This window comes from Labeo rohita, chromosome 13 (assembly GCF_022985175.1).
Source record: "Labeo rohita strain BAU-BD-2019 chromosome 13, IGBB_LRoh.1.0, whole genome shotgun sequence".
Lineage (NCBI taxonomy): Eukaryota > Metazoa > Chordata > Actinopteri > Cypriniformes > Cyprinidae > Labeo > Labeo rohita.
In genome coordinates this window covers 27206251-27220576 of record NC_066881.1, presented here as the reverse complement: position 1 = coordinate 27220576, position 14326 = coordinate 27206251, and the positions used below count along the sequence as shown (strand labels likewise).

The 14326-nt window shown below is 33.7% G+C and overlaps 1 protein-coding gene across 3 annotated transcripts in view; it reads right to left on the bottom strand.

Annotated features, from left to right (window-relative positions):
• Positions 1-14326, bottom strand: part of LOC127175021 (collagen alpha-1(XIX) chain) — a 184852-nt gene that overhangs the window by 123903 nt on the left and 46623 nt on the right. For all 3 annotated transcript variants that reach the window (XM_051125822.1, XM_051125821.1, XM_051125823.1), the window contains 5 exons: positions 13704-13757; positions 8064-8099; positions 5728-5757; positions 3117-3143; positions 2736-2789 (listed from right to left, as the gene is read on the bottom strand). In XM_051125822.1, coding sequence (XP_050981779.1) covers positions 2736-2789; positions 3117-3143; positions 5728-5757; positions 8064-8099; positions 13704-13757 — 201 coding nt within the window. The remainder of the gene's footprint in view (positions 1-2735; positions 2790-3116; positions 3144-5727; positions 5758-8063; positions 8100-13703; positions 13758-14326) is intronic.

The window sequence follows — 14326 nt, the reverse complement described above, 5'->3', positions numbered from 1 at the left end:
TAGCAAATGTTCATGAAATAAATAAATACGCTTTTTTTTTGCAAGCAAGCAAATTTATTATTTTGTTATTGCTTTCTAACAAAATTGTGTTAATGAATTTATGTAGAGTTAAACAGATGTATAATTTCCAGCTTTATAGTTTCTAGCAAATGTTTATGAAATAAATAAATAAGCTTCTTTTGCAAACAAATTTATTATTTTGTTATAACTTTCCAACAAAATTGTGTTAATGAATTGAATGAAAAAAGTGTCATAATTTTATTGTTTTCCAACAAAACTAATGAATTTATGCCGTTAAATAGATGTATAATCTCTAGCTTTCTAGTTTCTAGCAAATTTTCATGAAAAATAAATAAATTAATTAATTAATATGAATAATTATACTTATTTTGCTAACAAATGTTATAATTTTGTTAGTTTTCAAAAAAAAAAAAAAAACTGCTAATGAATTTGTGCATTAAATAGATGTATAATTTCTAGCTTTCTAGTTTCTAGCAAATTTTCATGAAAAATAAATAAATTAATTAATTAATTAATATGAATAATTATACTTATTTTGCTAACAAATGTTATAATTTTGTTAGTTTTCAAAAAAAAAAAAAAAAAAAAAAAAAAAAAAAAAACTGCTAATGAATTTGTGCAGTTAAATGGATGTATAATTTTTAGCTTTCTAGTTTCTAGCAAATTTCCATGAAAAATAATTTAAAATTAATTAATAAATAGGAATAAATCTTTTTTTTTTTGCAAACAAATTTGTTATAATTTTGTTAGTTTTCCAGCAAAACTCTGTTAATGAATTTATGCAGAGTTAAATAGATAATAAATAATTTCTAGCTTTCTAATTTCTAGGAAATTTTCACGAAAAATAGTAATTAATTAATTAATTAAGATGCATAAATATACAATTTGGTTAAAATTTTGTTTTAGTTTTAATGAGTTTATCCAGAGTTACATAGATGTAAAATTTCTAGCTTTCTAGTTTCTAGCAAATTTCCATGAAAAATAACTGAATAAATTAATTAATTTATTAATATAATTAAATACACTTTTTGCAAACAAATTTATTATAATTTTGTTATAGTTTGTCAACAAAATTATGTTAATAAATTTATGTATTTATTTATTTATTTAATTGTTTTGTAACAGTGTTTTTGTGTTGTTTCCCTTGAAATGTTGTGCTGCATCTTGGCCAGGTCATTTCTGTATAAGAGATTTTTATCTCAGAAAGTTTTTACCTGGTTAAATAAAGGACATGAAATGAAATGAAATTAATGTGGAGTTAAATAGCTGTATAATTTCTAAATTATATATTTTTATAAAAACTTTAGAAATAAATAATATAAAAATATTTCAAAAGTTGCAAACAAATTTATAATGATTTTATTACAGCATCTAACATTTTTTATATAATTTATGTGGTGTGAGATATAGTAGCTGTATAATTTCTAGCTTTTAGCTATTTGGATCTAATATTTATAAATAATAAAATGAAAATGCAAATTAAAAAAAAAAATTATATATATATAAAAAAATGGGATAGTTCACCCAAAAATGAAAATTCTGTTATTAATTACTCACCCTCATGTCATTCCAAACCTGCAAGACCTTCGTTCACCTTCAGAACACAATTTTTTTTTTTTTGGATGAAATCCAAGAGCTTTCTGACTCTGCACAGACAGCAGTGCAACTGACACATTCAAGGCCCAGAAAGGTAGTAATGACATAGTTAAAAGTTACAACCTTTCTGGGCCTTGAATGCACTTCATTAAAAAATTCTTCATTTGTGTTCCGAAGATGAACAAAGGTCTTACAGGTTTGGAACGACATGAGGGTGAGTAATTAATGACATTTTCAATAATCCCTATTGTTGCTCCCTGAATGCAGACACCAGTTGTGAACTTAAGCAGGGAATTGTCCTGCCATTCCGAGCGGAAATGCTCCCAACCACTGTGGACAAAATCCAGATGTCTATGGCACGGTGCATCACTCAATCCATCACTGAACTGAAAATACCCAACAGTGTCATGATAACACTCCAGTGAATGCCACTGCAGAGGATAATAAATATTCATTCATTCTGTTGAATGGGCTTAATGCTGCGCTTACAGTCCCTGCGGCGGGCCCAAGTATTCTCCTCCATCTAAGTGGCATGCATTTTTAATACTTTTTATCACATTCAAGGGAGTCAAGAAACAACTGTACGGCATTCAGGACCATTAACCACTCGAGGAGCCGAGATAACATTTGCGTTAACAGGTGTTAGCGCGCCTCTAGTGAAACGGCTCAGCGGCTTAGGTAATTCAAATAAGCGGAACGCGCAACTGCAATTTGTTGCAGGCAGTCAAATTTCACATAAAGCTTTCATGCCGTGGGCAGGCCAACAATTTAACCCTTGACTGGTGGTGTTGAGAAACCAAGGATAAAATCAATAATGAAGCAGTATTGTTTCTCAATACGTTCGAGCGTGTCACGATTGAACTGTAAATCACCCTTGAGATTGTTTTCTGCTGGGGTTGGCCACACGTGCTGTCAGTCTACGATTGACCTTACAGTTGAATATTCACAGTCATTCCCATGAGACTAGGCCCACACAGAGCTCTCCAATTTTTCTTCTTGTTCCAGCTGCTGCTGGGTCACTTGCAAAGGCTCGTCTCGCTGATGGGTCGGTCACAAAAACGCACATAAGTAACATGGATCCTGCCCACACAGGCGGCGACCTTCTTCGGTTTACTCACCCTCTTGCCCTCTTTGCCTGGAGTTCCTGGTTGACCGGGTAAGCCAGCGTCTCCCTGGGGATGATGGGTAAAGGATCAGGGTTTCAGTTCTCAGAAAGCATTGCTGTACATAAAGCAGGCTGGTCCGGATCTACGTTTCCACCTGTCCGTGGTCATTAATGCTCTCAAAAGCATGATTACATCCAGAAGCTACATTAATGTTAAATATGAGGACACAGCAGCTGGCTCTGCCTAGATGGGTTTACATGTCGGCGCTTACTAAAGTGCTGAGAGACAGATGTTCAAACGGCATGTTCACAGCTCATGGGTGAACTTCGTTAAGGGGGAAAAAATAAAATGATTAAATAAATACGTTTATGAAAATGCTGTTGAAGCACTCACCTTTTCTCCAGGAATTCCTGGGGGACCCTGTATGAAAAAAAAAGAAATATATTCTGTGAATATTTTAAATCATCCAAATTTGTGTCTAAGCAACATTATCTAATCTATCTTTGGACTATCATTCAAAAGTTTGGGATACGTTATAAAATGTTCTTGAAAGAATTCGCTTTATACTCAGCTGAATTTATTTTGTATAATAAATTTCTATTTTAATATACTTGAATATACTAAAATGTAATTTATTCCTGTGATTTTCAGCAGACATTATTCCAGTCTTCAGTGTCTCATGATCCTTCAGAAATCATTCTAATATGCTGAAATGATGTGCAAGAAACATTTATTTTTATTACCATCAATGTTGAAAACAGATGCTTAATATTTTTGTGGAAACAAAATGGAATTAAATAAAAATAAATAAAAAAAAAAAAAATAGCATTTATATTAAATATATATTTTTAAACACTTAAATGTCTTTACTGTCACTTTTGATCAATTTAATGCATCCTTGCAGAACAAAAGAGTTTCTTAATTAACAGAAATCTCTCAAACTTTTAAACAGATGTAAATACAAAAATATCTTGTGTAAAGTCTCTAATTAACAGAACAGAGTTTTTGGTAAATTTAGGTTTTAGTTAAGTGCTGCATGAAGATATGCTGCCACCATATACATCTTGTGTAGTATTGTCCATGAACATGAATTCTATAACAATACTCTCTTTCAGACAGTAAACACTGGGTTAAAAAACAACCTAGCGCTGGGTTGAAAACGGACAAACTCAGCGTTTAGGTTTTTTTGACCCAGCAGTTGGGTAAATGTTTAACCCAACCTAGTTGGAGGAGAATAGTAGTTTTATTTAACTCAACTTTTGCTTAAAAATTACTATATTTTTTGCTTAAATAGGTTGGAAATGAACATTTATTAATATGTTCAATAAATTAACATTTATTTTTATGTTGAAAAAAAAATTACTTTTTTTTCGTTAAATACTTATTGATAAATGTTCACCTTTTGATTATTGCTGATGCCTCTGGTAATTATGTCTCTAATTTTTAAATTACAACCTATTTTTGGGTTCATTTTAAGCCAGCCATATTGTATTTTTTAAACAATAGTTGAGTTGAATAAAACTACCCAGAAGGCTGGGTTAAACATTTAACCCAACCGCTGGGTTTGTCCATATTTCACCCAACACTGGGTTGTATTTACCCCAGCATTTTTTTGTAGAGTTTAGATTTAACTTCATTCCAAAAAAGTGTTTTTGAATTTTTTTTTTTTTTTAACCCAAATTCTGGGTTCAGCCTGCTGGGTCATTTTATCGGGTTGTTTTTAATATTTTTACCCAGGTGCTGGGTAGCTTTTCTACACTCTAAAAAATGCTGGGTTATTTTTTAACCCAAATGCTGGGTTCAGCCTGCTGGGTCATTTTATCGGGTTGTTTTTAATATTTTACCTATGTGCTGGGTAGCTTTTCCACACTAAAAAATGCTGGGTTATTTATTTATTTTTTTTTTTTAACTCCAATGCTGGGTTCAGCCTACTGGCTAATTTTATTGGGTTGTTTTTAATATTTTTACCAGGTGCTGGGTAGTTTTTTCTGTAACTAAGCTGCTGGGTAATTTTTAATGGGTTATTAAATACTGGGTTATTTTTTTTCTACCCAACCGGTAAGTTGAGCCTGTCTCCGACAAAACAACCCAGCTGCTGAGTTACATTCAGAGCACGGGCCTTTTTTTTCCCTCTACAGGCGAGAGCGGTTATCAACGCCACCGATTTGGTGCACTTCTTCAGTGAAATAAAGGTTTGTATACATTTTATTTTATTTATAGTCTTAACTGTGCTGTAAATTATATTATTTACGCATCGCAACATACAAAGACGAGACGTCAGATAAATGCATCAGCAGCAGTCATTCGTTTGGCATGATGGAATCACCTTTTGCCTTGCATAACATAAATTGATTTCATTCGTCATAATACTGAATTTAATTTATTTTGGTGTTGAAATATGTTCTCTAATCTTAATAATGTTTGTTTATGGGCAGGTTATGGAGTCAGTCATGGCATCTTTCAGCTACGTTGCTATGCTCCATTTATTTATTTCTAAAATGCTTGTTAAATGAGTTTAAATGTATGTAATATTGTAAACTATGCTGTATTCATCCAAATAAATTCAATTTGTCTTATATTTTAGTCTATGAATAAATTCAAATAAATTCATAGACTAAATTATATTTTAGTCTATGAATGTTCTTGCTTAATATTAAATGCTCATCTTTTGATCATTGTTGTTGCCTCTATAATTCTGTGTGTGATTTTTCACTTCCAGCCCATTTTAAGCCAGCAATATAACAATTTTTACACAATAGTTGACTTAAACAACCCAGCATGTTGGGTTAAAATATTTAACCCAACCAGCTGGATCAAAATAATCCAGCATGTGTTTTGTCCAATATTTACCCAGCACTGGGTGGCCAAATAACCCAAGCTGGGATGTTTTGAGTGCTAGTGAGTGCTGCCTTACAAACACTGCAATAAAATTCTCCAGAAAAATCAGTCAAATCGACACTGTTATGTGCTGAAAGTACACACAAAAACCAAATGTTTTTTTTACCTGATCCCCTTTTTGAGCTTGCTGTTCAACCTAGAAGAAAGCAGAAGATTAAAAGACTACAGTTAACTTCAGCTGTTAACACTGTTACAACAAAGGTCAGAAACATATGTCATTACAGTACATGACCCACTGAAAGGACAAACCGCATGACCAGTCACATACACACAAGACACACACAGACAGCCTTTCAGATGCAGTGTAAAACAGTGTGGTGTCATCTTTCAGCTGGCATCCTCGAAAATACTGACACATCTTAGAAACAGCTGCAAAAATAGCCATTCACTCCTTGTGTTCGGTGAAAGTTGGAGAACAAGAGCTTTAAAGGCTGCTAAAACTGTCAAAATGTAACACAGGAGAGACGGCCTGTGATGTTAGAGGTCGTAAATAAGAGCGACAGATGTCTACAACACCAACATCATGACACATTAAAAAAAAAACTAAAATGTGGTTACAATCAAAAGTTCAACATGTCAGCTATGCTATGTGTTTATACAAAGAATTTCAGTCACTGAAGCTTGTTAAATGTTTTTGTCTTGCACGATTTACAACTAGACTACAAGAGGGAGTGGTGATATGGCAGACGTGTTGTCGGCTCTCACGTTTGAATGCCTGGTATTCCTGCTTGTCCTCATAAAATGTAAAATTAGCATGAGTAAATAACTGTTATGCCCTGATATAGTTCCGCTGGGGTTAGTTTAATGTTTATGTTACATAAAGGGGCAGAGCTGTAGTACTATATCCTTACACACAAAAACATACATCCCATTCTGGTGTCTTATGAGATGTAGTGGACGTGTCTCTCATGTGTGGAATTATTAGCTCTTTACGTGCAGGACACGTCTAACCTCCACAGTCTGTCAACACTGCTGTTGGCTGCCCCTGACTGAGCATGTGTGGCCTCTTCTTTGCTTTTTGCAGTGAATGCAGTATTTTTAGTATTAAAATCAACATGAAACATTGCTTATAGGGCCCTATGATTTTCACGATATGCAAAACGTGGATGGAATCATGGAACCCAGTTATAAAAATGGTATTTAAGTTACTGTATTATGCGGAAAGTCACAGAATTTGCCAAATTTTGGATGGACAAATTAAAAGTAGGTCAGTGCACTTAAATCAAAACACGATATAGACTAGTGTCTGTGAATAGTAAGCCACAGAAATACAATTTAAATATAAATCCTGCATGTTCCGCGTGTCTTTGTGTAAATGAATGGTGCAGACGCATGGTTTGGTTTACTACAGACATACTGAAGCTTGCCTGACGCTTATGTTGTTTTCAGCCTTTGCCGCCTCAAAATACGAGTATGTGAACACATCTCTACAACTGCTTTGAAAGTCAATTCATGAGCACTTTACCATTTCTTTTAAGAAAAAACTATCAAGTATTTCTGAAAAAAGTAATGTTTTTTTAATTATTCTTTTTTTATTATTAAAACTGAGTCTAGAAAAATTAAAATGGAAATAAAAAACACAATCCAAAAAAATGTAAAATGTAAAAAAAATTTAAAGCGATCTGAGAAAAAAATACAGCGGATTTCATATCGTCCTACATTGCTCACAACACATTATACAACACTGCTTCCAAACTCGTTTGTGAAAGAAGTCTTAACAAAATTGCATTTATTCTGACAAAATACAGTAAAAACAGTAATATTGTGATATATATTACAATTTTGAATATCTGTTTTCCATTTTAACATATTATAAAATGTGTTTTATTCCTGTGAGGCAAAGTTAATTTTCAGCAGCCATTACTCCAGTCTTCAGTGTCTCATGATCCTTCAGAAATCATTCTTATATGCTGATTTATTGCTCAAGAAACATTTCTTATTATCATTCTTATCAGTGTTGACATCAGTGCTTTTTAATATTTTTGTGGAACTGAAAAAATATTAATTGCGTAAAAAACAGTGTACTTAATCAGACATATTTCAGAGTAAATCAGCAAGTTAAATAATAAAAAATGTGATATCTGCTTCATCAGGAATTGACTGGATCATAGAAAGTGGCCATATTCAAATGGAGCTGAAGGTGAAGATAATAAAAGTAATTCTCTTTCAGCTTTGAAACTCTTTTTACCCGTCTTTCCTACTGTATAAAGATCGTATGTATCATTACGCCCTGCTTGAGCTCCTGTCATCTGTGTCGGTGATTAGTAGTGTTAACCACTTCCTAGAACCCTAGCAATGACTCTCCATAAATCTCATTTCAGTGCTTAATGCATATCATTAATAATGCAGCTCATGCTTCATAATTGCTTTCATTTAAAAAAAATCAGTTCTACATTGAGCTCTGAAATGCAGTGTTACTGTAGGACAGAGTGAGAAACGTACCGAAAGCGTTCCCGCACCTGGCAGGCCTGGTTCTCCCTGCAACAGAAAGATGAAATTCAGAGTGATTACTGTACAAATAAAAGTGAAACATCCAAACATCAGCGTTTTGTTCTTAAAATATCCAGAGATGAGTAAAGGATAACAGTCTCTTTAGCATAATGATCAGCTTAACTGTACAATATCCCATTTACTACACAGTTTACTGGCAATTAAATAAAAATATCTGAGCAGTCAGAATCAAATATTTCCGAGAGTTATGCAATACAGAGAAATTATGCAAATACAAATCTAAATAATTCAACTAAAATGATCTGTACTATGGTGTTTCCACATAATTATTCAGGGTACACTATTTTGGGAATAGTTCACCCAAAAGTGAAAATTCATCCAAGAAACATCATCTCCTGTGTTCCTCAGAAGAAAGAAAGTCATACGGGTTTGGAACAACATGAGGGTGAGTAAAGAATGACAAAATTTTCATTTTCAGTAAAACGATTCCTTTAAGAATAATTCAGTGAGACATACCTGAACAAAATAATAATAAAACAACCGAGCTGTACTTATAGCTGTGCTTATCTGCTCTTAAATGAAGGACTTTCAAATATTCAAGGTTGAGATACAAGCGGAGACATCAGTTTAAGTCTAAACCCCTTGACAAAAACAGGCAGAGCCTTCCTCAAATTCAATTTAAATCCACAGAAACTCCACATCAAAGTTTGCAGGAATATAAAGTTGTGAACACCTAAAGCTGGCCTGTTTGAAGATATTCCGAGTCATTCTATGTTTGAAGAGCGTGACGTGTCTTTCCGACTGTCAGTTTCAATCCAAACGAACGGTTTTCCTCCCTCCCTCTGTCTGACTGGGAGATGAGATGAAAAGAAGCTGGTTATTCTCTGCTCTAACGCAGAGGAGCTCATTAGAACTTCAAGGCTTGAAAACACTGCATTGACAATTACGTGTGCACGCAGGCAAACAAAGAAAGCCAATACTGTAAAAGACAACGGGTAATATGGCAGCTAATTAGAGAATAACATTTGATCTATTGTTTGGAAAGCAGTCCCGCTGCGGTCCGTGTGAGAGAACGCGTGTGTCTGTGTGCACGGGGGGGTTAGGGAATCAGATATCAGAGTAGGAAGCTCTATTCTACATTCTGTTTCATTGAAGTCACATCTTTCCTGCTGCGAAGGTCTGTCTGGATGAGCTGGGAATTCTGGAAGGCATTTTAAAGGAAAGTTCCAGATTAAAGGCGACTTATGTTCTCCTAACAGCATCTGTGACAAGCGGGCTGTTACCACACAAAATAATATGTTTGTGAAAACAAACAAAAATTGTGTTTCCAGTACAGTGAGGCACTTAAAATGAAAGCACTGAAGCACTAAAGCAAACACTGCAAAAAAAAAAAACATTCCTAATACGTATTTTTGTACTGTCTTCCAGTAAAAACAACCTTTACTTGAAAATATTTTCAGTCATAACTTAGTTATGTTTTAACTAAATTCCACAATTCCAGACTGGCAAAATTTGTGTGTTTTGTTTTAGGCATTAATATTACAAAATTTTGGGAGATTTATGAAAACATGTTCTCTGAGAAGTCTTATAAGTACACTGTAAAAAAAAAAAATTGTTGAGTCAACTTAAAATAATTTGTAACCTGGCTGCCTTAAAATTTTAAGTTCAGTCAACTCAAAAAAAGTTTATTCAAACTGAAATGTTAAATTATACTAAGTGACAACTTAGATATTTGAGTTGAATCAGCTTAAAATTTTAAGGCAGCTGGGTTACTTACCCATCTGTTAAGTTCAGCAAACACAAATATCTAAGTTGTTACTTAGTACAACTTCACATTTCAAGCTGACTAAACTTATTTTAGTTAACTGAACCTGAAATGTTAAGGCAGCAGGGCAACAAATTATTTTAAGCAGACTCAACAAATTGTGTTTTTTATTTTTTACAGTATATGTGAGCTTCATATTTCTGTTCAGAAACTCTCTGGAATGCCTTGCTCTATAGATTTCCATTGGGAATGCTTTAAATGCAAGCATGTTGTTTCATTAATTTCAGTTCATTTGCAAAAACAATGCCTGCGCTAATTGAAAGCATGCCACAGATGCTGCCAATAGAGTCTGTGTTTGTGATCTGAAACATTCTTTTAATATTTACATTAACATTCCGAGTCACACTGCATTTTTGTTTTCTTGTTTGTACATTATGGTTTTCCCGGTCTCTACATGTGACTTCCAGTAATAAAATTGATTCCCGTATCCCACAAACTTGAGCAGCATTTCATCTGTCTGATTTACAGGGGCATTTACTGCACACAGCACAAGCAATATAAGCTACATGATCAATGACTGGATATAGACATGTTTCCTTGTACCATCAGTGGTCATGGTTCTTAAAAGGGTTTGAGGAAATTAATAGCATAATATAAAATGGATGTCTTTACATTCCGCAACTAATAACTGAGTCAAACTGTTACTGTAGTGACAAGGTCTGTGTTCACTCTTGGCTGAGATATTGATCTATATTATATAAATATGAAATATATGGCTTGTGAAACAACATACTATGGTTTGATGTTGAAACTCACTCCTCTGAATTTGGTCTTGTGAACACAGCATGTTAAATCAGTGTCAACAAACATGAGTCACTCTCATGAAAATGTGTCATCTGTGTCCCATTTGTGTCCCCATTGATTACTACTGGTATAAATCAACAGGAAATTAAACTTCACGTTATTATCAGAGACATATTTGATATATTTATCTTGACATAATGTGAAATTTAAGTACTTCAAAAGTTTCCAAACTTTTGAACATTAGTCTAACGCTTTACTCAGAATATCAGCCAATGCATGTCTCATTCATCATCATTATTTTTTAATGGGTTATATAGGACCCTATGATTTCCAAAATGCGAAAAATGTGGACAGAATCACGGAATCCAGTCAAAAAAAAGGAAATAAATGTTATAATGTGGAATGTCACAGAATTTTCCTAATGTAAGATGAATAAATACAAAAAAGTATGTCAGTACACTTAAATTGAAACATGATATAGACTAGTGTCTGTGAATATTAAGCTATTTAAATATGTGTGAATGAATGGTGAAGATGTGCAGTTTCATTTATTACACATACACTGAAGTTGCGTGATGTTTTCAACCTCTGTTGTGACAGAAATATATTAACATAATGATAGTACTACTACTACTACTACTACTACTACTACTGATAAAATTATTATTAAAACAATTTTTAAGGAATATTTAACCATTAAAACAATTACAATGAAATCTAGAAAATTAATGGAAATTATGGAATTAATTAATTTGGTAAAAATAAAACTGAATTTGAGAAAAAAAATTCACAGGGCCTTAAAAATGTAAATTTTGTTAAACGTTTAATAAATTGCTGTTAAGCTGTGCTTTTTAATTAATATTTTTTAACTATTAAAACAGAGAATTGGAAAATTAAAATGGGAAAAAAAATGAATTTAGCGGAAAAAAACAATGGATTTCATAGGGTCCTAGTTATATAGAATAAGAATTTACATAAATATTTATCTTAAAAAATTAAAATATATCATTATGTATTTTAGTTTCTAAAAATGTTTTATGCAGCTGACAATAAAAAGCAAAAATCATATTCATTCCTAATTTTCTGTTCAACTCTATTATGCAGGTGTTTCCTACTTTAAAATCAACTGTTTGACTTTTTGATGTCATCAGTGTTGAGGAAAGCTACTTTTAAAAGTCACACACTACAATATTGGGTTACTCAATAAAAGGTTTTTGCACAGCTTAGTAACTGTTTATGGAATATAATGCATTACATAACTTTTGTGTTACTTTTTGTCACCTGAGCTGGGCTTGCTTATTTGTTTTTCAATAACAAAAGTCATATTTTTGACAACTGTAAAGGCCCTTTCAAAGCAAAAGCGAAATTAATAAGCCTCATGCTGAAGGAAGTGCCTCTGCTTGTGCATCTCACTCCATGATTTCTCCCAACACAGAACACAGAAGAGCTGTCAGTAAATAAATGTGAAAACAAAGAAACTGCCATTACTAATTTAAAAAAAGTAAATTTAAAAATAACGTGTTACTTTACTAGTTACAGTTGCAACAGAAATTATTCAATTATTATAGTAATTCTGAGAATGCAAGTTGATTAATAAGAAAATTCTATTACTGATCCCTGAACCAAGAATAAGTAGATTCGTATGTATACGTTGGGACGATTGTCCTGCAGGAAAGTCCATTGTTAATCAGCTTCAGTCATTGCACCAAAGGCATCACAATTCTTGCCAAAATATCAGGATACTTCAAAGAATCCATGATATGCTTCATACAGTTATGTTTTCCGCTTCCTGCTACAGTAAAACACCCCCATAACAGGAGTGGTCCACCTCCATGTTTGACAATGGAGACAGTGTTCTTCTGCTCATAAGCTTAGCCTTTTTTGCACCAGACATACTGCTGATCCATAAGTCCAAAAAGATCCAGTTTGGCCACATCACTCCATAAAGCATTCTTCCAGAACTCCACAGGTCTATTCAAATGAATTTTAGCATGTTCAAGTTGGTCTTTTTGTTCTTCTTGGTCAAGAGTGGTGTTCGGCAAGATGTCTCAACATAAAGGCCATACTTGTCTAGTGTTCTTCTTATACACTGCATTGAAATGTTTTTCTCCTTTTGTCAGGTCATCTTCCAAGTCTTTGCCTGTACATTGCAGGTTTTTCTTATTTGCTCTGATCATACAATTACTTTTTTTGTTCCCTCAAAGGTTTTCTGGTACAGCACACTTTAAACTAAGGAATAAGGCTGCCAGCTGTCTCAAGGAACTTTTAATTTCTTGGAAATATTCATGTAGCCTTAGACTTTCTAATACAATAAAACTATTTCTTCTCTACAGAATGTATATATGCATGTATGTGTAACACCCCAAGATAATTCTGTTTTTAAAATGGAGTTTCTAAAGGCTTAATTGTGTTTTAAGACAATTTTGTTCCCTACCATAAAAATAAGTCACTTAAAACAGTCATTTTGAACAGGGGTTGAATAATTATGACATAGCTGTGTTATTAAAAAATCCTATAACTCCAAAACATTACATTATATATTGACACCATCACTTTTAGTATCACTACAGTCCTGGATCTTCAGAAAAGCTTGTATTTGTAAAGTACTGCATTCTCAGGGGGGTTGAATAATTTCGATTGCAACTGTACTTGAAAAAAGTAATCTGATTACATAAATCACATTACTTATATTGTGTTACCCCCAACACTAGATGTCATATTTAAGTTCTAACAAAAACTACTAACATTTTGCAAGGCTGTCACCACATATACTGGGCCTGAGGTGGGAAAATATGAAATCTAGAAAGTTCAGCAGTGATATTTTCAAACTTTAAAATGTTAAAAAGATAATAAAAAAAAAACTTTCCGGCACAAATGGTAGAGTTTTCAAAGAATGACTCGTATATAGATCTCTGTGGCTTTCTATGTACTGTACAGAAAAATTCTGGAAAGCTCACTGACTGAAAAACATCCTTAAGATCATAGAGACTCTGCCTCTGTCTCTCTCAGTGGTACAGTTTGTAAAGGCTGGTACAAGAAATCAAACTTGCAGGGTGACTTACTTTATCACCTTTTAGACCAGGTAGGCCTTGAGGTCCAGGATCTCCTTTCAAACCCTGAGGAGACACAAAGAACAGGAACCAGTTTAATCATAGAGTCCGTCTCCTCACTGCATCCTGACAGGACAACTTAGGGGAAAATCTTTCCAGTCAGCAGACAATGTATCAGTTCGACTTCCCCCAAGTTAGGAATTCAGCAGGGAGCCACTCTAGTCATCTTTTAGTAAAAATCATGTCAGTAAAGCGCAGCGGCTTATCTCGCTGATGGCGAGAATGAGTGTCTCAAGGTGTTGAGACGGCCTAATTTAAATGACAAATCTGTTTTCTCACTTCTGCGCTTTTTAGTGAATGATTCGCACAAATTGCACACCATAAATACACACACAAAACCACACACTCGCTTTCTCAAGCCTTTCGGCTGGAACCAGGTTTAGAATTCACATCACCTGCCTGCCAGGGCTTTGTGAGAGGGAAATCTGATTGGAGATAACTCAAAACCACAGGCAAAGTCAAAACTCCTAGTGCTGAAAAGCAAAAGAGAGGACAGGTGGGGGGAAAAAAAGGAATACAAGAAGGTGAGGGAGGGAAAACCGGCCGAGTAGAGGTGGCTGATAAATGAGGCCTGA